The sequence below is a fragment of the Haliotis asinina genome, chromosome 15 (assembly GCF_037392515.1).
Source record: "Haliotis asinina isolate JCU_RB_2024 chromosome 15, JCU_Hal_asi_v2, whole genome shotgun sequence".
In the NCBI taxonomy this organism is placed as follows: domain Eukaryota; kingdom Metazoa; phylum Mollusca; class Gastropoda; order Lepetellida; family Haliotidae; genus Haliotis; species Haliotis asinina.
Window position 1 is genome coordinate 44,964,843 of NC_090294.1, and position 27,877 is coordinate 44,992,719.

The 27,877-nt window shown below is 40.1% G+C and overlaps 2 protein-coding genes across 2 annotated transcripts in view; both read right to left on the reverse strand.

Moving 5' to 3' along the window:
* Nucleotides 1-15,898, reverse strand: part of LOC137265183 (methyltransferase-like protein 27) — a 31,500-nt gene extending 15,602 nt beyond the window's left edge. The window contains exon 1 of the mRNA XM_067800522.1: nt 15,831-15,898. The gene's annotated coding sequence lies outside the window, so the exon portion shown is untranslated. The remainder of the gene's footprint in view (nt 1-15,830) is intronic.
* A 3,843-nt stretch (nt 15,899-19,741) lies between these two features.
* On the reverse strand, nt 19,742-26,432 carry LOC137265769 (methyltransferase-like protein 27). Its single transcript, XM_067801220.1, has 6 exons — nt 26,338-26,432; nt 25,694-25,848; nt 25,467-25,595; nt 25,141-25,276; nt 24,883-24,975; nt 19,742-20,388 (listed from the first exon to the last, which is right to left on the reverse strand). Exons 2-6 carry the CDS (start codon nt 25,844-25,846, stop codon nt 20,183-20,185), a joined length of 717 nt encoding a protein of 238 aa, XP_067657321.1. The 5' UTR covers nt 25,847-25,848; nt 26,338-26,432; the 3' UTR covers nt 19,742-20,182.
* Nucleotides 26,433-27,877: the final 1,445 nt, after the last annotated feature.

The following is a 27,877-nucleotide window of genomic DNA, read 5'->3' on the forward strand; positions in this document are numbered from 1 at the left end:
ACAAGGACGTTTTCAAGACCAGTATCAATTGACAATCTAAGTTCATGAAGGGGACGTGGGTGGATGTACCCTCGATGCTTGTTTAAGTTCAGAAGGGTACAGGGAACATAAACAAACATCGAGAATACAGCGACCCATGGGCCCCGGGGGACCAATGAACAACGTATCTTACCGAACACCTCAATGTTTATTTGAACTGTTTAAAGCACGGGTATCGAATCGTACACTTCAGCCAACCTGTGTTAATCAAACTTCAAAGCTTGCATCTTGCTGTTTTCCCTGCATGTATTCCTTAATAAAATCGCCGCCATGAAATTCTCCTTCGAGGGACTATATTTGAACGTTTGCCAACCTTTCTTCAGTAGAATGTGAGACAAATGTTTCGTAGCCATTGCAAGATTTTGCAGACGGCATAAGAAAAAAAAAGATTTAGAGTTATCTCCCTTCCATCGACCCGATCCCGTTAGTCGCCTCTTGCGACAAGCATAGTCGCCTTTTACGGCATGCATGGGTTGCTGAAGGTCTGTTCTACCCCAGGACCTTAATGGATCGAAATATATATGTAAAATATCCACCTACCTAAACAGACCGGTCGTTCGATTAAACGTTACTATTATTCTCTCCGAAGACACTACCACGGGATGTTTCTGCGGTGTGAATACAGCCTCATTGCGTGACTGTGTCTTATGTGTGTGGATGTTCCAGCACATCAACGTGTCGTATGATTGTGTGATAACTTACTTGCAAGGGACAACGAACTGATTTATGTGAATTTAGATAGTGATAAGAATGAGCTATTCACACAGGGACAAGATGCTGTACTGGTTTTAATGTTAATGGTGTTAAAGGAAAATAGTGCTAACGCGCCAGATGGCTGGATGGGCGAGTGGTGACCTAACATAAAATATTCACACTTCGTAATGAAAATTAAATCCTTTGTTAGAAACTACCCACAGCGCGTGAGTTAAATTGTTCGATAGTTCAAATGTTCAAAATATCTAGTCTAATATTATTTGGAAACGCAATGCAAATGAGCATTTTTTTATGTGTGGTAAATGTATACGTAGGTGGGGGGGGGGGCTAATGTGTAGAAGTCTGAAACTAGGAGGCCTCGTCAGAAATTAGTACTACAGTGATGTGCGAGATCCACCTGGTGGATGTGTTGAAGTTAGTACTATAGTGATGTGCGAGATCTACCTGGTGGATGTGTTGAAGTCAGTACTATAGTGATGTGCGAGATCTACCTGGTGGATGTGTTGAAGTTAGTACTATAGTGATGTGCGAGATCTACCTGGTGGATGTGTTGAAGTCAGTACTATAGTGATGTGCGAGATCCACTTTGTGGATGTGTTGACGTCAGTACTATAGTGATGTGCGAGATCCACCTGGTGGATGCGTTGAAGTCAGTACTATAGTGATGTGCGCCGTTATTTTTTATCCAATTGTTTATGTTTGTGTTATGAAATTGTGTGCATCAAAAACATCATACACAGCTGAAAGGTGACCTGAAGCGCATATATGGAGTTGAGGTCACACATGCCATCTCCTCTGCAGTTAATTTAACGCAGAGTATCTGGCTACGCGTGTGCGTGTGCGTGTGCGTGTGCGTGTGCGTCTATGTATTACTCAAAAGAGGTTGAACACATACGGTACTCTCATATTAATATAGTAGTTTCATGGCATAAGATATTAACTATCGTAATTTGACAGAATCGTACGAGGGGATATCAAAAAGTTTTAATTATGAACAAGACGTTATCAGGATAGAAACTTTAGTTTGATTTCTTCTCTTTGAGGCTTTTCAACATCCACAGTGACACATTGTTCCCAGCATATCTTGACTTTGTGCAGACCGCTGAAATAGACTCCCCTAATTTCATGGAAAACCAAGACTGCGCTCGTGTTTATAGCTAAAATGGGTAGAATTATCATTAAAACGACCACACGTTATCAGAAATGAGCGGGCCACTGTAACTTGATAATGCCCGCAAAATGCGTAACGACGGGTCATTATCAAGTCCGTTGTTAGGTGACGTCATAAGTAGATCTGATGAAGCTGATGAAGTTCAATCACCTACGGCTCGTTTGAACTTGAGCTCATTATTGACGATATATCTGGCTCACATTCGTCACATGTAACTGTGCCATTATGCACTTTCTTACCTGTGCCAACCATAACAATTCTACCACAAATTGCAACATACAGCAATAAAAATATCGACAGGAAGTCTAGAGTTGTTGAGCAGTGGAACAATGGCGGCATGGTAGAATGGGCAAAGGTAAGGTCAAATGTCGTCACTCTCAATAGTGACGTCATCTGTGTTGCTCTATGACGCGTCTATATTTGTAAAAAGTGTGTCCGTGACCTCCGTCGTTTGTTGTTGGCAGTAAATGCTTCTACACCGATGCCGTTTTTATTCTGATTTTATTAAAAATTCTATCCATTATAGCTTTAATAACGGTAACGCTATTTTTCAGGGCATTATCATTTGCAGGAGTCCTCGGTCTTTTCAACTGCCCGACGAATTAGGGACCTCAAATGATAATGCCCTGAAAAATAGCTTTACCCTTCTATTACAATCAACCATTAGAAGACTGAATAAAGTGAAGTAAGAATTTTTTTCACATCCCCTCATATCTACTTTTACCTTGTTTGTGTGTTAAATTTCCATTTTAAATAGTCTGTGTATGTGTAACCATATTTAGACGATATGTCTGTTAGCAAATAGACTTTCTTTTCATACGATATAGAAAAAACCCGCATCTTCAATTACATGTGTTGCAGCATCTCTAAGACAACCGATATTTGACAATGTATGGGTCTACGTCATTTGTCCCTCGAGTTACGATATTACGAAAGATACAGTTACCTGTCAACCCGTGAAGATCCGGGTTAGAACTGGTCTACTACAACCCACGCTTGACATAAGAGGGGACTAACGGGATCAGGTTGTTCGCTTACTTGATCGACACATGTCGCCTTATACCATAGGTCGCCTTACTTAGATAGCGGCCGGTGATATTAATCACTGGGTTGGCTTGTTGACAAGTGTGACTCGATTATTCATTCCCGTTATAAATAATAATATAATTGTAGGATGTTAAACAACATCTAAAAATAGTTCTATCAGAACTGTTCTGTGTTATAATGAGGCCAACGTCACATCCAGATAATAAAGACTCATGGCAGGAATATACAGAAAAAAATGTGTTATGCTGTGTTCTCTATACATATTTACTCACGTTTTAATTCATATATTTGGCACGTGCATATGCAAGGGCGTTCCCTCGTTACTAAATATATTGTCTATCGTATCAAAACGAAACCCTTATTAAAACGAAACACGTCCTTGTAAGCGAATGCGCGTAGTCACATCACGCTGTCGACAAACATAATATACTTGCATTAGACTGTCACATGAACGTGTCTTTTCAAACCCGACTTCAGTTTTGTCTACATCTACACCTATCATATTCAAACTTGGATTGAAATGTCAGCCCTTACGGTCAGATGAAGAGCAGATACCTGAATGGACGAAAGCCGTCATTTTATTAAAACACACTATGGCGTAACGGTTTGTCACGTGGGCTTGGCATGGCAATGACGGTGTGCGTACTGCCCCGTACTAAATGCATCGAAAGATAAGTATCTTTCAAGTGACAAGCAAACGATGTCTCCGAAAGTGCGTGGGTAAGGTGGGTGAGGTGGCAGTAGCAGTCATAATCTGCCTAAGTGTGAATTGTAAACTTTAATTGTATATTGTATTTGTCTTGTCTTTTCTTTGTTTGTGATCATTCTTTGCCTTTGATTACCATAAGTTATTTCGTGTCCGTGTCATGTAGCTATTCCACAAATTGGAAATAACCATCAACACCAAAGGATGAGAAAATAAGTAACAAATTTCGATTATCCACCTTTATAATTAAAAACGTTGCATTGAACTGTGGTGTGTCGAACTGTGATGTGTGGAACTGTGATGTGTCGAACTGTGATGTGTGGAACTGTGATGTGCCGAACTGTGATGTGTGGAACTGTGTTGTGTGGAACTGTGTTGTGTCGAACTTAGTCCCTTCGAATGCCTGTTCATATTACCAATGTGAACTTGTGTCGAACCTCGGAAAACGCGAAGTGTTTGAAATTTCTTCAGCCTCGACACAGCAGAGTTAGACTGTGCTGGTCAGTGTCACTGATATATCGATAGTCTACGTAACGTGGGGCGGTAGGGTAGCCTGGCGGTTAAAGCGTTCGCTCATCACGCCGTATACCCGAGTTCTATTTCCTGCATGGGTGCAATGTAAGACGGACATGTGAGAGCCACAGTTGGATATATATGTGTTGCCACACCCATTATTCATAACAGATAAAGTACAGTCATAAAAAAATCGTGTTCATGACCTCTTTCCAGCAAAACAAAAATCTAACAGCAGATGACGGTGAAGTCGTGCACGAGGATGGTGACACGGTATGCACGCCACAATTACACAAGCATTCTGCAAGGCCACGCATTGCCCTGTAATACTTTTGTTTACAGGCCAAAAAGTGAAGCAAGTACTATACACCATGGTCCGTACCACTGACCTATTTCGGACTCAATCAAAACATGGCAAAGTTTACTATGGAACACAATCTGGGCCAAAATTGCATCACAACACATGCCGCTTTCACACCTCAACATTGAATTGTGTTTCATGCAAACTATCGTTATGAAACACGTAAAACCAGATATCATGTTCTAAAACTAAAAGATCCATATGGAGTATGGTTTTACGCCGCTTTTGCCAGTTTTAGAGAGTCTACCCAAACTTCCTTTCAAAACGAAAATGCAAGCAAAATATATAATTATTTGTTTTTGGATTTAAATCAAAACGCATTATGTGTAAGGTGTGTGAGGGGGTGGTTTTGGACCTCATATGGACCTTATATGCAATTTATTGTTTATATTTAAACTAATAAAGTAAATGCGCATACTAGTCGTAGGCCAAAGGAACAAAAGAAAAGTTCGAACCATTTCGTCACTCATAGTTAATGCATTTCTTCCCCCATACCAACAAAGCTCTGAAATTCAAAGTCAGTTAAGTTCTTTTTTTAAAAAATATCTATAAAGGTGGCGCTTTGCTCAAATGTATATAGGTTAGAGAGCGTTAAAAAGTGATTTGATGGCAATATAAATGTTTTCTGTCATAGGAAGCATTGTGCTCTGCTACTTTGGGTCAACATATGTCATATCTGGGATTTTACTTTCTCAGTAAAGTACAAATTCTAGCACTTTTTTGGTTGAGTCCCATCCGGGATTCAAACCCGCACCATCAGAGTCAGGCACCCAATCGCCAGCACACAAAGTCAGCCGCCTAGCCCGCTCAGCCATCGCGACTTCCACTATTGTGAGAAAGTGAAATCCCAAATATGACATATGTTGCATTTGACCACTTTCTAAATGGCATCGTGTAATCACGCTTTGGGTCAGTTTTGATCACGCTGATTTCATTTTCCAACTGAGTAAACGACCTGACTGGAGCTTAGTTGCTATCCTAATAAGGAGATTACGGAGATATCATAAATGCTTGTATTGCGTAAAACTCCTTGCAGTTGAACTATGCATCGCGGCAACGCAGTATTAAATCTGACATGATTCATAACACATACTGATTATACAAAAAAGAAATTCATGATTAGCAAAAGAAAATACATTTTTTAACCAGTCTAATGTGTCTACAAATGAGGGTTCTAGTTTCAAATGTTGGCCATGTTACATGGCAGCAGTTTAAATTAAAGAAAGACAGGCGAAGATCCAGATTAGAACAAACAAAATGTCATTTTGAAAAATAAAAGAAATATAAATAAAAATTGCATAAATTTATTTGGGCATCGGTTACCATCCATATTTAACATGCGTCGTTTGTGTGCTCTTGCTCTTCTCAGAGTCATATGATGAAAGCAATGACGTCAATGGAAGCCTACTGCCAACGTTATCTCGCTTTATCTCGCGTTATCTGTGAGATAACGTTGGTACGGCCCCTACAATGACAATGACGACTGTCCATCGTATCATTACAGTTCATTGTGGGTAATTCATGTTCTGAACGAGTCGGGTCGTGCGAATATTTGTAGTATTATTTTGTAGTAGCTACAAAAATCTTGAGCATATTAGCACTATATCTCCTGTTTTATGTATGTTTGGGTTTGTGTTTGAACTCCACTCTCAGAACATTCTAAATATAAATATCGCAAAAATATCCCTGTAGACTCGGTTAGAACTGGTCTTCAGCAACCGCTACTTGCCGTAATCTTCAGTCGACCAACCGTATCCACTGACTTGGTTGACACGTGTCATCACATTCCATTTGCATAGAGAAATGATACTGATGTTGATCACTGGATTTTCTGACCCAGACTTTACAGACCATCGACATATAACTTGAATAGTGCGAAGTAAAACTGAACGCTTTTACTCACTTCAGTTGTCATAGGCTTTGGAGATCCATTAGCTTATGAACTAGACCGGACTAATTCTAGCCTGATGAGAAACTATTGATTCCTCACCTCACTCATAATAGTATACTCTACCTCACTCATAATAGTATACTCTGTCACTGTTATGATTCCATATATTCCAAGCACCAGCCAGGATAACAACAAATACCATCTTTAGGTATCACGTGACATGGCATCCAACACCGACCTTTCGCTCTTGTTAATTTGCCCTCAGAGACGCTTTGACCGCTAGACCGCAGATACCACCTGTTACGAAATGGAAGGACTCTGGGTAGCCTATAGCTAGTAGTTAAGCGTTCACTCGTCCCGCGAAAGATCCGGGTTTGATTCCCCTCATGGGTACATTGTGTTAAGTCCATCTCCGGTGTCCCCAGCTATAATATTGCTGGAATATTGCTAAAAGCGGGGTAAAACTAAATGGAAACAAGACAATGGTTTTGTTTGTATCGGGGATAAACTTTACGGGGATAAACTGAACCCCGAGAAAATGAAAAATACATCCCTGACTTTGTTTGGTCATAAAACCATAAGGTAGTAATTCCATGTGCCTTGGGCTGCCTTAATCACAACAACCTATTACTCACAATGTTTGAAAGTAATTAGGAGCAGGGCAGGAGGTTGCGTCGGATCAAACCATCGAAAAACTCAGGATCAACTACTGTGTTGGTGACGAGTTCCGTACACTGCATTACCACAATCAATCAACACTCCTGGAGAAGTTGGAACACCTGCACTTTTAATAACATCTCAGTGTATGACCAGCATCTGTTATGGATTAAACTTTTTTTAATTCTTCAAACGCAGCGTTTCAAGGTCTTTTCCAGACTCCTTCATCAGGTGAACAAAAGGTTAATGCTATGACGTCGACCCTATGACGTCATAACTGTGCTATGACGTCACAATTTATGTGACATCACAAACACAGGGAAGGATACAGGATAAGTGTAGTTAAAACTTGACTTGTTACTTACACAATGGTGATGGATTGAAAGACAGTGATAGTGAATTATACTAGATTTAAAAGTTATGACAAATTTATACCATATATATTTAAAAAAGACATCTCAATGTATATTCCTAGTCTTACCCTGGTTAATTTCCCATTGGTCTTTGTTACATGTGTATATTTGTCAATTATTGAACTGCAGTCGTGGTTATAGTTTAATGTGTGGTAGCGTCAATTATTTTGACTCGAACCATGGTTGTAGAAAACGTCATTGGAAACAACGTAACAGACAAAGTGACTTGGGTAGGAAAATACGTCATAGGGGAAAATGTCCTAAAGCGAGTGAGTGAGTGAATGAGTTTAGTTTTACGTCGCACTTAGCAATATTCCAGCTATATGGCGACGGTCTGTAAATAATCGAGTCTGGACCAGACAATCCAGTGATCAACAACATGAGCATCGATCTGCGCAATGGGGAACCGATGACATGTGTCAACCAAGTCAGCTAGTCTGACCACCCGATCCCGTTAGTCGCCTCTTACGACAAGCATAGTCACCTTTTATGGCAAGCATGGGTTGCTGAAGGCCTATTCTACCCCGGGACCTTCACGGGTCTCCTAAAGCGAAAAAGCTAGTATTGATAATGTATTTATTCAACCAGTCATAACAATATTACCACCAACAGCACAACATAAATTGCTCTAGGCCACATTGGAACTTAATTTATAAACGTAATGTATTTAGTCATCTATAATTCAAGACATCATACAACGAACTGATCACAACACTATCATTTGCAATAGTTTATATCAACGAGTTAAACAAACAGTCATATGACACCCATAATCCTTTACCAGTGAGTGAGGGAGTTTAGGTTTACATTGCACCCAGCGATATTCCAGCATTATGGTTTGTAAATAATCGTGTCTGGACCAGACAATCCTGTGATTAACAGCATGAGCATCGACCTGCGCAATTGGAAACCGATGTCATACGTCAACCAAGTCGCCACTTACGTAATTCTTTAAGAATTACATAACTTACAATATGACAATTTCTTCATGCTCTTGATCTTTGGATTTTGTGGACACGATTATTTACACACTGCCGCCAGGCAGCAGGAATGTAATCAATATTTATCCATTTATGGTTTTCGAATTCCTTTCGAAGAGTTATCGAGCGATAAAAACTGATCACTTAACCTCAAAATAATTAAAACATTTTAAAGGTTGTTAAATAAAAAAGAAAGCAATATTTACCCATTCATGGTTTTCGAATTCCTTTCGCAAAGTTATCGAGCGATAAAAACTGATCCCTTAATAATTAAAACAATTTAAAGGCTGTTAAGTACAAAAGAGTGTTACAATTTAGATGCGAAAATGTTTTTTTGATACATCGGATTACGTACGATGCTCACACGCCGATCACAATATCCGACGACATGTAATACCTTTAATGTTCATTTACAACAGCGATGTGCGTGATTTCAGAAATGGGCCGTTGTGAAGGATTTTACGATCGTTTCTGTGAACTAAACTAAATTCACTCCAAACTTTTTCTCAAGTGAAGCATTTGGAATTTAAATAACGGGCTGATATGATAATGGTCTGCTAGATCTGGTGGTGCCATGGGGAAGGTATCTTCACCAAAGTTGGCAGTTACCCATTTGATATTCTCCCTTTCAGTTAAGAAGTAAAGCTGAACCCCATTGTTAGGATTTCTAACTCTGCACCTAATTTCCTCTCGCGTATGAAACAAATATTGTTTTGCACCACGTCTCTGGTATCGGGTTCAAGAGAAAGGAAAGTGAAGTGAGGCGTAACGGGAAACGTTTAACGTTAGATTCAAGATCATTTCAGGGAAGTCTTACAGAACCTGAAACAAATTTGTCCAGTAATGTCCATGCAAATCTAAACTGAAAGAAAGGTTTCACCCAATTCTCGAGTCAATAAAATAAAAACAAACACAAATATGAGAATTCTGACAATTGGTTTATAAACAGAAATTATTTTCCAATATTCTGTTGAAATAAACATCAAAATATCGGCACTCTGTTGGCCACAAAAGACAATTTAAGAGAGAAGGGATCACAAATAAAAAATTGCACAAATATAGAGTCAACTGGCATGTCCATGGAAAGTCACAATAATCCCAGAAATCACAGAGTTGAGTCATTAATAGCGAGTGTGACCACCCTGGGCATGAATGCACGCAAGAACACACCTCCGCATTGATGTCGTCAGGCGCCGGATGACGTCAGCTGGGATCCCGTTCCAAATGTTGACCAGAGCTTGTTCAAGTTCCTGTTGGTTACCTGGAGGTGGTCACCAGCTGTCTCAAATGGCGGTCAAGGTGATCCCAAAGGTGTTCAATGGGGTTCATGTCTGGAGAGTTGGATGGCCATGGCAAGACAGTGACGTTAGCGTTCTCGAGGTAGTCTCTTGTAAGTCTGGCAACATGGGGTCTTGCATTGTCATGTTGCAATATCGATCCTCTTGGTTATCGTTGGAGGAAAGGAACGACGACTGGTCTCAGTACCTCATCAATGTATCGCTGGGCAGTCAGATTACCTCGCAATACGATCAGCTGGGTCGTTGTTTGGCCACAGACCCCGCCCCAAACCATGATGCCTCCGCCTCCAAACGGATGAACCTCTCTAATGCAGTTTGGCGCGAGACGTTCGCCTCTTCGTCGATAAACTCGAATTCGGCCATCATTCCTGAAGAGACAAAACCTGCTCTCGCCTGTGAACAGCACTCTCGACCAATCACGTCGCTGCCACCGACGCACTGTACGTGCCCATCGCACTCTGCGGTGTAAAAGGGTCGGGGCCATTCCATGGAAGGGGCGGTAAGCTCGTAAACCAGCTGCACGAAGTCGTCGAAGTGCTATTCGGGGACTGATGACATGGCCGAGTGCCGTCGCCGCTGTTGACGTCGCCGTGACGAATCGGTTCCGGAGATGTATCTGCCGGATGTAGCGATCTTCAGCGGCAGTGGTAACCCTCGGTCTTCCCGATCTTGGTCTGTCTTTTGTCTGGCATGTCTGCTGGTACAATATCAGCAACTTCCTGATGGTGGTTTGGCTGCAGTTGAAGGTTCTGGCAATTTGGCGTTGAGAAGCCCCCATAGTGGACATACCGATGCCTTGGTCACGTTGCTCTTGTCTAAGTCTTAGCATACTGTTGGTGTTTTTTTGTCTACTGAATGTCTGCTCTTTCCAACAGGAGTATTTTTGCAACCGTACTGCACGTGCATCACGAGCAATGCCTCAAAAGGTCGTTTTGCACGTGCTTGCAAATGCATAATTCAGTTTGCTGCGTTTGAGGCAATGTTTTCCGTTTACGAAAGCTGTGCTGTAGTCCAATAATTCCTGCTAAGGATCAAACCCGGATGAGCCCTTATAACAATTTTTATGGAAAAATTAGGGTGAAACCTTTCTTTTGCCTAGCAGTTTAGAATATGTGTGAAGTTTTCCAAAGTTTCAAACTAAAAGGTGAGGGAAGATTCTGGACTTCTTTTCATTATATTTTATGTTCATATAGTTTCAGAGACTCACGTGTGAGTGCGCTAATATTATGCTGGGAGCTTCCAAACCGAGAGGGAATTAAACATGGGTGGCTAAATCAGACAGCAAGTCAAGTGAACCAGTAACCTGTGGAGTAAGTGAGTGAGATTAGTTTAACGCCGCACTCATCAATGTTCTAGCTACATGAAGGCGGTCTGTACACAATCGAGTCTTTAATCGAGTTAAAGATGGACAAACCATGTCTTTGACTGAGCATAACAGGCGTTGTCTAAGAGTGAGTGAGTGAGTGAGTTTAGTTTTACGCAACTTTTAGCAATATTCCAGCAAGATCAGGGCGGGGAACGCCATAAATGGGCTTCATACACTGAGCCATATGGGAAATCGAATCCATGCCCTCTGCGTGACAAGCGAACGCCTTAACCGCTAGGCTACTCCACCTCCACCGTATAGTCTGGGTAGGGCAAACTGGATGGGCTGACTACACTACTCAGTTTTAGGTAGGGATACATTAGGTATGAGTAAGTAGGTATCAAGGATCTTCAGTAACCCATGCTTGTCGTAAGAGGTGGCGAACAGGATCGGGTTGTCAGACTTGCCGACTTGGTTGACACATATCATCGTATCCCAATTGTGTAGATCGATGCTCATGATGTTGATTACTGGTGTATATGGTCCAGACTCGCGGAATGCGATGAGATGACCAACCTCATCTTTGAAGAAAATCTCATGTGATGAAAACTGATGAACTGATGAAGACACAAATTATCTGAGGTAAATATTATGTTTGGTCAGCATGGTAGATTTCAGTTGAAAGTTTGTCAAAATATCAATGTTCAGCATATGATTTTGATTTATGGTCAGTGATAATGTAACTATGTAACACTATCAACTCAGACTGTTGAAGTGATCCAAATTACACATTACTGTCCGTTTTTGTCATAACCCTCATATACAGTTTAATTGAAAAGTGTAATTTTCAAAACGTCACCAGGTAGCTCGATGTAGTCTGGTGCATTGAAACCATCATGTATTTCTGTCTACCACAAGTGTCACTAACTGTGACGTCAAAGACACTGTGTTGGCTGTCGTTTCATGTCTCTGTTTATTATCACTATCTGTTACATTATAAATTTGCTGAACCCCAAAATTAATATCCGCATCTTAATTTTGATTATGCTTTCACTTTTTATGTGTTATCTAGAGCTGGTTCGTAGCCAATGTTCAAGAACATCTGGTTTTAGATTCTGTATTTGATACAGAAAAAACTTGTCGTCAAAACGCAGTTACTAAAGTAATGATGTGATGAGGTTTTCGTGAGTATTGCATGAAAATGACAATGCACGTGATTCCCGAGGTGTCATCCCTTTAAGGAGAGCCACTGAACATACCACGAATCATTCACTGTTCGATAGTAGCGATATGCCATGATTATCAAGGGAACAGAGGTACCAAGCTTCAGGAGGCCTGAATGCTGACCAGACTGCAACATTTTTCTGTTCATGTTCGAATAATATACTGCCTGCAGGAACGTGTCCAGCCACTGGAAGCACACTCGATCGTCCTCGCTTTGGAAGACCGCGTGTGACAACGTTGAGGTAAAATCAGCAGATTGTCCGTCTTCACCTGCAAAATCGTTTCTCTAGGGAAACGGAAACTGCGCGGACAACCATAGGCAATCACCAGAGACCAATCAGGGCCGACACAGTGCGGAGGTGTTTGAAGCAGAGAAACGTTACATGTCGCGGGGCTTAACGTTTCCAGTCTTCACTGTTCGACATCGTCGCGCTCGTCTCCAGTTCGCCACACATGATCGGAATTGGCGTCACCGGGAACTGTAGTCTTCTCTGACGAAAGCCGGCATTGCGTATCGACGCCTGATGGCAGAGTGAGAGTGTGGCGACGACGCGGGGAGCGTTTTTACAGATAATTGTGTCCTGGAAAGACACTCGTGGGGAGGTCCAAGCATGATGAGGTGCTATGGCTCTCAATCACAAATCAAGCCCTATGGTATTCCAGAATACTGATCCTGATTGAGGCGATTGTGCAACATTGCCCGCTACATTGATCAAGCGCTGAAACCCTCTATCTCGCGACATGTTGTGGAACGAGATTCAAAGGAGACTCAGTGATGTGCAGCCAAGGGCGACAAATGCAGCTGAACTCTCTCAGGCGTATTACCGAGGCTGATCGCAAGTTCCTATGGCCTTCGTCAACCGTCTCATCTACTCCATGTACAGACAATCCAACGCTGTTGTCAATGCCATACACGTTATTAACTTTCGGATAACACTGTCGGGCCTAGCTAAGGTACATAGCGTTCACTACATGAACGCTCTGCCGCACCTCCATAGACCGCAATGGTGGAAATCCTTTATCGCACTTTCGCGCACTCGTTACGACTATTGCGCACGAAAAACCTATGTGAATGGCTTCTTTGTACTTATACCTACATGTGCGCCCTAGTTTCGTTATCAAAATATTAAAAAATAAATATTTGCAAGCCATCAAAAATCTCAGTCGATCACTCGCATATGAGCGGCGCCATTTTGAATCACGTGACGCGAAGGGATTCCCTCCCTAAATTAGTAACGCACATGTTCCAGACCTCGGTGCTTGTTTATAACAAATCTGCATACATTTTTAGATAATTAAAAGGATTGTGTGGAGACCTTCTTTCCCAATCAAACCTGACTGACCACCCAGCCCTGTCAACAACTGTTTTGAAAGGAATTGCTCTAGAGTTTTCAATGGTTTCTACAATATTCATTATATTGGATCATTGCTGCCACCTTGACAGTGCATTGGTGTTTCTGTACTATTCCTAAAAGTTTGACTACAAAACATAGTTTACTAATAAGACATATTGAATGTAGGAACTAAATAATTAATGAGTTATCGAAATAATTATCTCCTAATTCCATTTATGCTTAAAAATATATATTTAAAAAAACAAAAACAAAAAACGTTAACATTCCTCAGTTCACATTTCTACGGCCTTGAATATCAGTTTTAATATTTCCATGTTGTGTTTGGTTTCAAGCACATAGCTTCAATCCTTGCTGCACATCTCTTCTTTTCCATATTAGCAAACCAGTAGCAAAGCAGTGTTTGTTATGTTTCAGTTATAAAGAAATACCAAAATATGGGGATACAACTAAGAAGCAATTTTTAAATGGGGAAGGATCATTCAAATTACAGCACAAAGGCAAATATCATATTTAAACTCTTGTTCATATATCATTGAGTCACTTATATACTTCAATGAAGTCTCAGTTGAAGGAACTCCATTTGCAATATGACAGTACAGTACCTCTTCCTTTGACAGCAAAAATAGCAGGATTTCCAAAGTATCAATGAAGTAATAGTTCAGAAAAGTATGCTTTTCAAGGTGCCACTTTTATTGACTTATATTGAGAACTTTAACAATGATGAGTATATGAAATTGTACATGCACTTAGCTCTACCACCGGTTGTTACTTTTCAGCATAAATTGGAATAAATATGGATCAGAGTCTAAAGAGGTGCCATCTGCTATCTGCAGATGTTTTGCATTTTTATTTTTCTTGGTTGTTATGGAAACGATTGGACTAAGTGAAAAAGAGCAGGAAACGAAAGTCTCCACACAATCCTTTTAATTTTTTAAGAATGTATGAAAATTTGTTATAAACAAACAGCGAGGTGTAGAACACGTGTGTTATTAATTTAGGGAGGGAATCCCTTCGCGTCACGTGATTCAAAATGGCGCCGCTCATATGCGAGTGATCGACTGAGATTTTTTATGGCTTGCAAATATTTATTTTTTAATATTTTGATAACGAAACTAGGGCGCACATGTAGGTATACGTACAAAGAAGCCATTCACATAGGTTTTTCGTGCGCAATAGTCGTAACGAGTGCGCGAAAGTGCGACAAAGGATTTCCACCATTGCGGTCTATGGAGGTGCGGCAGAGCGTTCATGTAGTGAACGCTATGTATCTTAGCTATGTCGGGCCACCCGCCGTCATTTTGACTACGTCTTGTAATTGTCTCAAATTCGTCTTTAAGCATTGATGATCAAACATGTCAATTTTGAAATCTTTCCGACAATTATTACGTCATTTACATGTGTTTGAATTAAACTTTCTTTGTGGTTCAGTGTACAATTGCCGATGGTACTTTAGGGGCTTCCTTGGTCAGTAGTCGTGAGTAATGAAAATGACGTGAATCACATTGTCCTGTGGTCCAATTAACCTCAATACAAAACTGACATAGTTTCTAATATATACACCCCGTAACATATTAGGGCACAATAAAATTTTACATTTAACGTTAAGATAAATTTGGAGGCGGTGAGGTAGCCTAATGGTTAAAGAGTTTTCACGTCACGCCGAAGGCCCGGGTTCGATTCCCCTCATGGGTACAAAGTGTGAAGCCCATTTCTGATGTCTCCCGCCGTGATGGTGCTGGAATATTGCTAAAGGCGACGTAAAAGCATACTCACTCGCGCTGACAAATTTACGTCAGATACGTTAGTAACAATACAAGATCTCTAGGGTATTGAAACATACAGCCACATAGTCAGTATTTCATATTCCAGAAATACTTGAAACTGGCGACAGTATTTATACACCTCTTTGCTATTTAAACACCGGGATTTGTGTGTTCTTATTTCTTGGCTTAGTGAATTCGGCAGATATTCAACACTGCCGTTTATCACAAAGGGTCTTGCACTCCTGAAGCGTATTAACATTTTGCAGCCAAGTTCATGAACATATTTAACGGAGCATATAATGTTGTCAGTCAAACTGATGCAATGTCCATTTGTGTTTGAAATAAAATAAAATAAAATAAAATAAATAAAAATAAATAAAATATCCACTTACCTCAACAGATTGATCCTTCGATACAATGTTACTCTAATTCTCTCCGTAACCACTACCACGGGATGATGCAGCGGACTGAATATAACCTAAATGCGTAACTGTGTGTGCAGATGTTTCATTTCATCAACGTTTCGCTTGACTGCGTACTAACTTACCTACACGGAACAATGAACTGATTTATGAGAATTTTAATACAGATATTGCATAAACTGTTCATACCGGGAGAACATGTTGTACTGGCTTTTAGTGAGCAAGTTTAGGTTTCCGCCTCACTCAACAATTGTCCAGCTATATACAGGCGCTCTGTAAATAATCGAGTCTTGTGACTGAAGATCCATTGTAACCCGGATCTTCAGGGGTCGTAGTGATTTTTTATGTTCTTGGTGTTAAATCTAGACAGTGAGCCACAGGAAACTAAAACGGCGGTGTGTATAAGTGAGGACATGAGTTTGAAATAAACAAACTTAGCAAAGTTAGCATTGCGTTTCATTTTTTTCGTCGTGTTTCAGTGCAGATTTTGTACGACGTGATCACTACCAACAGAACTAATATAAGATACCGTTCAGCGGGTAAATATTACTTTAAAGTGCACACAATATCTTTAAATGTTTCCAAAGCTTCGCGAAGGTTAAGCAAGAAGTGGGTATTTACAAAACAGAAAGGGGAATCAGAATGCATCCGTTTGGGATCAAGGATAATGTATTAATTAGCCTTGTGCATGCAGTATGACGTCGGAGGACACCAGGCATGGGCTTCAAACACTCTACCTATTTGTGAATGCTCACACCTTGGCCACTAGGCTACCCCACCGCCCCAATAGATCGGGTCTACGATAATGAATTGCAATACAATATGTCGAAATGTTATCAAAGCGGTGCAATCAGGAAGGTCTAGAAAGTGTCACAGACAAGTGAGACACGTGTTGAGATCTTTAAGCAAGGAGTTTCAAGCTGTTGCAGGTCGGGGGTATGTTGAACAAGTATCCTGTATGTACTGGAGGACTGGCTCATGGGAACAGGTAGTCTGCTAAGCAGTGCCACCCGTGAAGATCAGGGATATAAATGGTCTTCTAAAACCCACGTTTGTCATACAACGCCGGGATTAGATGGTCAGGCTCGCTGACACGTGTTATCGTATCCCAAATGCGATGCTCATGCTGTTGATCACAGGATTGTCTGTTCCAGACCCGATTATTTGTGAGGGAAACGTGTTGTATGCACAATGGAGTGCTGCCTCAGCTAGGTCAGGACTTGAATGGACAAGACGTGAGTTTCAAATGTTTAATTTTTACATTTTAAATCTAAAGGTGAACCAGAATTATTTTTATCTAAATTGTTCCTTGATAACATTAAACGTGAACTCCTGGGCCGAAGCAAAGATACTATTTGAATGAGAAAAGTCATCAGAGAACAATCTTTTGATTTGCTTTTGAAGGAAACAGTCCTTACACATTATTTTCGCAGAATATAGTTTCACTCGTAATCATAATACGTAACAATTAAACACCAAAAATGGTTTGTGATCTGCATACATACATATTTTAAATTTATTTTCTATACATGTATTAAATTAGCATAATTTACTAAATAGCATAGTTATAAAAATAACTGTAACATGTGGAATCATTGCTTTACAGAATGCTTGATATAACTGCCTAGAAATACATTCCTTGAAATAGATTATAATTAAACACCTTTGATTCAGAATTTACTGAAAGAGCTTATCTGTTAACAATAATGGTGAAGCGTTATTTTTATTCTTACAGTTTGAATAAATCGGTAATTGGGCAAGGTGGGTGTTGTAGAGCACAGCAATACAAATTTAGACAGTAAACACTGTGCCTCGAACTGCATTAATAACAAATTTCATTGAAGCAATGCTTAAATATCGTTGGTGAAAAGTATTAATGAATATAATATCCAAGCACCCACCTCAATTTATGTTGATTTTTATGCAGTTAGAATCTTTTCAGGATGTTCAGTATTCACAGTATTGTAAATGATTTCTTCGGAAGATACATTAAGTTGGTGAGTGTGGTTTTACGCCGCTTTTAGCAACATTTCAGCAACATCACATCGAGGGACACCAAAACTGGGCTTTACACATTATACCCATGTGGGGAGTCTAACCTGGATCTTTGGCAACACGAGCAAACGCTTTAATCACTAGGCTACACCACCGCACCTCGGAAGATATAGTGCCGCAAAGAGAACTGACATGTTTCACTGGTAAATGAATAGGATAACATACACCTTCAGGGACACCAGGCTCATTGCATTAAGTGACATAGAGTGATACATGTTGTGATATGCAGCAGATAACAAGTGCCAACGGACAGTTTTATTAAGCCAGACTGCCTAGAAGTATTAAACGTTGTAACAAGTTCACTAGACTCGAATACAGAAATTGATAAAAGTGAGATTTGCTTGACCAGACCTTTATAATTACTCAAGAGCATGACTACCGTTAGAGATGAGAGAGAGGATACAAGGGTACCATAATGAACAAGACTGAAAGGAGTTCTTTGGGCAGGCAAATCTTCTAGTTTGGGGCGCTTTAAACCCTCTTAGGAGCGACGATGAAGACCTTTTCCGCCATGGGAGCGCCAGATTTAAAAATACTCTGAACATGACACTGACGTCGAAGCTGTTCCCGCTACATCGAGCAAAAAAAATGTAATTTTAATCTTTGACCTGTTTCTCATCTTTGTGTGCCATATTTTGCAAATTAACTGAAGTGCCTTTAGGGAAGGGAATAAGCGAGGATGGTCACAAATGTTTCAGACTGCCATGGAGGAGAACAATGTAACATGGTGTCATATTGTGTATATGTGATGGTTGGTGAAGTATGTTATTTTTATCCATCTTAATGATAATAATGATAACTCCTGCCCAGGGCAAGTCACTTCGCAATCGGCAAAATGTCAGTTTGCAGAAAAAAGAGACTGCCCAACGCCTTGTCAGTAGATGCTCTTCCCTGGCACAACTAATATACCTTAAACGACATGATGGCAGGGTTCATTGATTCTTCTACCGTCTTCTCCTTGCTCTAAGGCTTTGATTTCAACCATGGTACGGCCCTGAACATGCCCAGCGCGTTATGGACAATAATGCGTTTAAATGTCATTGGAATAGGCCCAAATACAACCTCAGAAGAATTCCAGCCAACACACCTCATATTTTGCCTTCTGATAAAGCCACAGCCACAGCTGTACCGAGGTATGAAATCCATCTCTAATGATGAGCATGTACATTTCTCAGAATCGTTACGCTTGTTTAAACATGTCTTCTATGTTTGCCTCGTGTGTGTGTGTGTGTGTGTGTGTGTGTGTGTGTGTAAGATTGGTGGAGATATCTTTTCTAGCAAAAGATCTTTCACCGTTCAACGGCTCTTCAGGTGTACAATGGAAACTTAAAATGACAACACTTTCTATTGTACACTCCGAAACGTCGTGTAATCAACGATAAAGAAGTTGACATTTATTAATATTGCTTTCCTTACATATTCCACATCCAACTGCCTTTCAAAGATTTAAATGATGTAAACATGCAATACAGATAAACGTCATGCACCTTGGTTCGATTAGATTTAGAAATGCTGGTTCTGGAGTATGTCGTATGGTCATTATCAGTGTCAGCCTGGCCGTTTAAGAAAGGAGTCTGTGATATTTCCAGTCTTCATTAACACATAATGCCATAAGATACTGGTAAACGTTTATATCGTTTTTTTTCTGTGTTACATCACTTAGTTTAAGCAGGTGGTGTATCGAGATCATTTGAACCTGACCTTTCCCAAAACACATGCACTGTCGTACAGTCAAAAGAATCGTATGAATAATATGTGAAGACCCTTCCAGACCTCTTGAAGTCCACGACTTCAGGGTTCAAATATAAAACAACAACAAACAATCCTGAGCTTTTCGGTGTTATTTATTGACTAAAACTTCCACAATCACTCCTTCTAGTTCCTACACGGTAACGGCCTTAGTTCGTAAAAGACTCATACTTTCAACATTTCATTATCAAAATGCTTCAGCTACTTTTTACCACACTGATCTCAACAGTTTCTTCGATGGGCTGTTTCTCACAAATGTTCATCGTCTCAATACGAGATGGTCCTCATACGCTTGTTACGTTTAAACTCAATTGGGAGCATTATTTCGTGTGAAGGAGTCTTTTCTGGCAAGAGGAAACCAGGGTATAAATTTTCCCTTAGTTTTCTCTTAGCATACCCTAAATTAATGTATGACAAGAAGACACGGATGGGATCACTGTATTGAAATAGTTAGGGTGCAGCTTAACAATATCCAGAACAAGGATATTGTACCAAGGTATGAATATTCCCTCCACCAATTATTTTCTGTCACATACGACATCTCGTATCTTGAATCTGAACATAACACCGTTTTCGCCAAATACGTAATTTGGCACGACATCACGTGACAATCTTTCCCATTTCCCAGCATCCTCCAGGTCCTTCACCAGCTGTTCCAGACCATCCTCGTATTCCTTGCAGTCGGAGAGGTAGGATTCCTTCATCACGATGCACACAAAACCGCCTGAAAAGTGGGATTAAAATGCTTACTATCTACAAAAGATTCAAAACGTAAAAGGATGACGAGTCAGATAGCGAGTGAGTTGGCTTTCACTTGTCTTTGAGTAAGTATTCCAGCAATGTCACAGAAGGGGACATGTGTACACCACGTTTCACGCATGTGGTGAATCTAACATCGGCTAACGCTTTAAGGACTCGGCTACCTCACAGCCCCTGAACAACGATGCAAGAGTGAATGAGTGAGTGAGTGAGTTTAGTTTTACGCCGCACTCAGCAATATTACAGCTATATGGTGGCGGTCTGTAAATAATCGAGTCTGGATCAGACTTTCCAGTGATCAACAGCATGAGCAAGTGGGAACCGATGACAAGTGTCAACCAAGTCAGCGAGCCTGACCACCCGATCCCGTTAGTCGTCTCTGACGACAGGCACAGTTGCCTTGTATGGTAAACATGGGTTGCTGAAGGCCGGGACCTTCACGGGTCAACGATTAAAGAAACAATAGTCAATATATCTGAGTGTAGACAGACAGCAGATCACACAGACTTTAAATAATCGAATATGAGAACCCGGGGGGTCGAGTGAGTGAGTTAATATTTAACGTCACATCGGCAATATTTCAGCCATATTGTGACGTGAACATTTAACAAAGAAAAGGACTATATGTATATTGTAAAACCTGTCGGCGAAGGACAGTAAAACAACTAGAATATCACAATTAAAACTAGTGTGGAAAGTTAAAACTAATATGACTATTCGGACAATACAATATAAAAACAGGCTATAGATTGCCAACAACTGAAAGTACATCACCATACTAGGGACCATGGGGACTTACAGTACCTTTGCTACCTGCATGGACCCTAGTTGGATTTGCATCATCCCCTCAGCTGTTAGCAATTTAGACATATCTAGCCAAAAATACATATATGCTACGATTAAGCACAGTGGGAAGTTTAAATTTACTGTGAATGTTTTTGGACCTACGTACCCTCTCAGGAAGACAATAATTGTACAATACTTCAACCCCCTTCGAGGATACAGTCACTAACAATTCTAGTTACAAATCTAAACTACCAATAATTAATATACATCTATTTACAGAACATATTATTAAAAATTCAACCAAAAAATCAATTTCTTTAAAAAAAAAAATAATTAAATGACAATTAACGTTTATAGAAAGATCTTTAACAGTTTTGACATTGAAATATTTATCCCTTGTGATGGAGAATTCAACACAGTCAAGCAGAATATGCTTGACCGAGACTCTTTCATCACCAGGGATGCAAAATGGAGGATCCTCACCTTTTAACAGGTATGAATGAGTATATCTAGTATGGCCAATACGACATCGTCGTAAAATAACCTGTTCAAATCTAGACTGACAGCCCAAGTAGGTGTAACCAATATACGGTTTTATTTCATGGAATTTATTTATACCCACTTGAGTGTCCCACTTCTTTTGCATAAGATCACGTATATAAGTTCAATAATGTATATACAATTCAATAATGTCAATTAAAAGTGGTAAATTTTTAATCGCCTGAAGACAAGAAAGAGAGTCTGAATAGATTATGTATTGTTTACGTTTAGGGTGTCTTTGAACATATTTAAGAGCTGTTAAAATGGCGTTCGCTTCTGCTGTAAAAATAGAACTATTATCTAATAATCTAGAAGATATTGTTCTGGATCCGATGAGAGTGGCACAAGCCACTGCGCCATCGTCCTTGGACCCATCTGTAAATAAGGATTTATAATTTCTATATTTATCTTTCAATTGATTATATTCTTGTTTATACTGTAATTCATTCGTTTCTGATTTCTTAAATGTAGTTAATGTTAGGCCAACTTGTGGCCCAACCAACCGCCAAGGAGGAGAAGAAAGAAGCAGGGAGGGAGCTTGGTTTTCAGTTCAATGCCGGCCGAAGAAAGAAAGGGTTTAATTCTGTGCCCTAAAGGTGGAGCAAGAGAAGACTTCTTGTCGTACAAATCCTCACAGTTATATGCAGGGTTAAATTCATTAGAGTATAATTAAGTAATGTATTGTAAGGATAATTTAATACGACGTTGTGTAAGAGATGGTTCATCGGCCTCAACGTAGAGCCTGTCAATAGGTGAAGTTCTGAAGGAACCAAGACAAAGTCTTAGACCTTGGTGATGGACAGAATCTAATAGTTTCAGGTTGCTTTTGCAGGCTCCACCATACACGATGGCGCCATAATCAAGTTTTCAGCGGACCAGTGATCTATATAAGTGAAGGAGGGTAGTCTGATCCCCTCCCCATTTTGAATTAGAAACAACCTTTAATAACTCGGGTGCTTTCAAGCATTTTGGCTTTTTGGCATTTAATATGGGTAAAAAGGTCAAATGTGAATCAAAAATAAGTCCCAAGAACTTAGCCTTCTTGACAACTTTTATAAGGGTGCCACTTAGAAATAGTTCTGGGTCTTTATGGGGTTTATATTTACGGCAGAAATGTATACAATTGGTTTTGGATTCAGAAGATTTGAAGCCATTTTCAAGACACCATTTATCTATTTTGTTTAAACACAGCTGAAGTTGCCGTTCAATAGTATGCATATTTTTCCCACGACAAGAAATATTAAAATCATCTACAAATAACGTTCCATCTATTAAATCGTGTAAAACCTTTGATAAACTGTTGATCTTGAAGCTAAAAAGAGTGACAGATAAAATACTGCCTTGTGGAACATCCTGATCCTGAGTGTAATGGTCAGACAGGGTAGAACCCACTCGGACTTGAAATTGTCTGTCATTTTAAAAAATTGGCTATAAATTCAGGCAAACGACCTCGCAAGCCGAAGTCATGTAAGTCTCTTAAAATGCCATGTTTCCAGGTTGTGTCATATGCTTTTCCTAGATCAAAAAAGATAGACACAGCATGTTGTTTATTAATTAGTGAATTTTTAACAAATGATTCCAAACGCACAAGGTGATCGACAGTACTTCTGTTTTTACGAAAACCACACTGTATATCTGTTATGAGGTTATTGGTTTCCAAGTACCAAACAAGTCGATTATTTATCACGCGTTCCATGGTCTTGCAAACACAGCTAGTTAACGAAATCGGACGATAATTGGATGAATCCGTATGATCACGTCCAGGTTTGGGTATTGGTACTACTATAGCATGAAGACGGAAATTTACCTGAAGTCCAAATATCATCAAAAAGTATAAGAGGGTCTCTAAACAGGATTCTGGTAAGTGCTTTAGGAGTTAATAGTGTATATTATCAGCTCCTGTAGCAGTAGCAGCTTGATCGAGAGCAGTATGGAGTTCTTAAATGGAAAATGTTTCATTACAATCTTCCCCATTATCTGAATTGAAATGATAGCTAGCTAGCTAGCTAGCTAGCTAGCTAGCTAGCTAGATAGATTGGATATTTATATAGCGCACATATCCACGCACTAGTGCATGCTCAAGGCGCTGGTATTTTTCCCTCGATCACCGGATGTCAATCTCAACAGCACATCGTATTTCATTCTCAACTCCCTGGGGAGCATACAACTCTTGCTGCCACTTGGTGCACCGAGTTTATTGTGGCTCTCTCATCCTAACGAGGTACCCAGTTGACAGCTGGGTGGACTGGGGCACATAGTCACAGCACTTTGTCCAAGTTTACTGCACGTTGCTGTACCCGCAACTAGGTGTATGCACGTGTTCATGTGGCCACCATCTGGTCATATACCAAAGGATTCGTGGGTTCTTTTAAGTGCACAGGGTTGTGTACTGTACACTAGGGGTTGTGACAACACTGAAAGAGTCTGGACACAAAGTTGACGCCAAGGTTTTACACCCGGTCACAGGTGGGCTCGATCCCGACACCTCAACCTCGCTGGATCACTAATCTGGCGCCTTAGCCAGCCTTAGTTTTCTTTTCTTGTTGTTTTTGATACTGCTGGAATTTAGGTACATAATTAGAAGAGGAAGAGTGTTTAGCGAGGGTTTCACCCAGTTTATTCGCAATATCTGATTTATCTGTAAGTAATTGATCTCCTTGTTTCAGATGATGGACACTAGATTTAGTACCTTTACCTACCTTTTTTTTTACCATGTTCCATACCTTGGACATGGGTGTCCGAGAATTTATTTTGGATACATAATTTTAAGATTAGCGTTTGTTCTGTTTAAAAGTGCGCCGTGCTTTAACATTTAAAATTTTAAATTTTAGATGTTTTCCTCTTTCCAAAGTGTGAATCACAGGATCACAATTCATTTTGATCATAGTTGAGATCAGAGTCGACGACAATTTGAGACAAAAGAACTATTGAATGTCTTCTTATAGCAGAAATTAAATACCGCCAGACTCAGAGAGGTGTCCTTAAATGTTTATTAACGTACTATTTGCGTAAATACATTAGGACTGCCTTGTTGCGATTGCGATTTTTTTAAGAGAATAGATATATCCCACAATTTAGATTGTGTTGCTCCATTCTGATAATCTGTAATATTATAAATATATATCCCACTCACCTGGTTTGGTGACTCGAATTAGTTCCGAGAACCCGTTCAATGGAATGTGTCCTTCTCCCATACCACCACATGACACACTGCAGTCGTACGAGTCTGAAAAGATGATGTTAACACCTTTTCATCACGAGTGTTGACATGTGCAACCTTTCGAAAACTGACATGGAAAAGAAATGTTTACATGCAGTAAATAGCAGTATTTGCTAAAACGGCTTGTGGATAGCTTACTAGTGCATGATGAAATCAAGATCTGTTACCTACCGTCATCTATGGGGAGGCGTTTGCTGTTCAGGAACTCACAGTAGAGGTTGGTGTAGATGTTCTTCCTCCTGGCGTGTTCCAACATCCCTGTAGCAGGTTCTAGAGCATCCAAGTGCTTAAATCCTCGGTTCTGAAGCTATAAAATGACTCAGCGGTTCATGATTTGAACAAAGTTAATATCCAACACACATTTACACTGATTAAACAATCAATAAGTGTAGTGGACTTAAAAATGAAACATTCACCCATCTTCTGTACACAATGTGTGCAAGATGTTGGCATTAACTAGTATACATGTGCAGTGAATTTGGTTTATGAAGCTGTACCTGTTTGCCTACAAGACCGGTTCCTGCGGCAACATCTAATACATTAGCCCAGGGTATGTTATCTTTGCAGTATTCTGCTACGGCGTTTGCGGCAACGACTGGTCCCTCATAATTCTCAAAATGCAAATCCTGAAACATGGAAACCGCAAGATGAAGATCCGAGTACAGTGAAAATGTACCATTAACAAAACGTCGTACCATACACACAGTAATTTTACAATACCTACCTGGTCGTATTTGCCATTCATGGCCCATTTGGTGTAGAAATCAACCACTTCCTCTGTGGTGATCCCAACACGATGGCACTCAGCTGTAAATACCCTTGCTGTGTCCTCTTGTACATCATTGTGTGTAATCGTAGTTACCCCCTCGTTTGACATTTCTGAAATAACAAAGGCTACAGTATTCCTACAGTCACAGCTAACCTGCCTCCTAAGCAATTCATAAAGTCTGGGATTTGGGATATAGACTTAAGCTTGTTGTTCCCTGTTCATGAGGCAAGTGAATCCATGACTTCGTCTTCTCTGGGACTACATCGTCCAAATCTCGAGCTGAAAGATATCCCTCAAGCAAACAAGTTCAATTCCCGCAAAAAAATCTTACGAAACCCTTTTCACAGAGTCAAGGCAGAGGTGACTTTTCAATAAGACCATGCCATGAGCTATTATTTATAAATCACTATCAAAACAGTATTGATTCCAGATGTTCGCGATAATTTCCACGTAGTCTATCCCACCCATAACACAGAGTATCTCGTCAAGTACCAGTTTCTGACTTTGGTAAATGTGACCGTTTCACAAGTCTTTGGCTCCTTGATGACTAGTTTTTCTAAGTCTCACGGTTGAATTCTATGTCACTAAACAACACATACCTTATATTACTCTTGTCTTAAGGAAACGTATGTAGTTCAGTCAAAAGATGTTATGTTTCAGAGTCTCCAGCGGCATCGTGTATGATCGTAACAACAAGCTTAAACAGGCGCACAAATTACGTTCAGAATGAGCATACATATAAATATGCAAACATCTGTTCCTAATACATATTCTACGACTTGTTATCACATAATTGTCCCATATGCTGTCATGTACAACGGTGTGATAAAAAACTACATGAATAGGTTCACAGCTGATAACTTTCTCAAAGGTAATGGATTTGAAACACAAGTCATCTAATGACATATTTATCTAATCTATGTTATTTATTAAATGTGTTGCAAAGAAGGTGTATTCTGGGGTGATTCTGCAGGTGGGGATGAATTGTAGGCCCTTCGCAGAAGGGAGGTCTGGGCTGATGGCTGGGTTTTGGAGCTTAGGTTGACGGCTGTGGTTTGGTTCTAAGTTCCATGCTTGATGATGGTAGTGCTACCATGGGAGGTGTTGACTACCGCTTGTTGTTGGAGATTGCTGAACTTTTTGTGACGCTGCAAAACTGTTGAGGCTGCATACACCAACTAAACTGCCGTTATGGCCGTAGCTACGTTGGAGAAACGTAACGCCCATATGATATACGTCTCAATGAACACAAAACATCAGTTGGAAAGGCCGAAAACTAATCTGCCCTTTCAGAGCATATCAAAAACAAACCCACTCAATCCACTGACTGGCAACAGACTAGCCTCCTGGCTACCAACGCTCACGATTATCACAAACGAAAACTACTAAAAGCCATCAATATCAGGAGATTAACCCTGGAGATTAATAGAGATCAAGGTGTATATCTCCCCAGTGCCTGGAACATCACAAAAGCCACCCCTGATGTCATTTAATCAGCTGTATATCACTCTGTTGTGTTTACATCTCCCCATCGTCATTGTATATTTAACGTCTATTTCGTCTTCATCATTGATTGTATACACATGCACATCTCCTTCTTCCTGTAAATCTAATTATCTGTATATGGCTCTGCTGTGTACACATCTGTTAACTCGCTTCACTTAATCCCTCTTATCATTGTTTATATAACTGCATTTGATCTGTCCTGTGATTTGTTTGTATGTACATGTACTTGTCTTCTTCCTGTAAGTATTGTTATATATAATATGTCTTGTACTCCTGTCTCTATCACCTGAAGAAGGGACAAGAAATAGAACCGAAACGTCGAGTTAGACAATAAAAAGAAGTTGTCATCTGTATACTCGTTTTATTACATTCAGCGACTTCTAAATGCCTCTCAAGAATCCCAGGTCAGTGATGGCGCAGACAAATGGCAATTAGAAACGCTGTTCCAATCAATGTTGAGACAAAGAAGGCAACCATCTTGCTCCGATCCAGTGCAAGCCTCTAAACTCTAATAAGACCTAATTAGGAGATACTAAGTCTTAATTAGGAGATACTACGTCCTAATTAGGAGATATTATGTACTAATTTGTAGATACTAAGTCCTAATTAGGAGATATTAAGTCCTAATTGGGA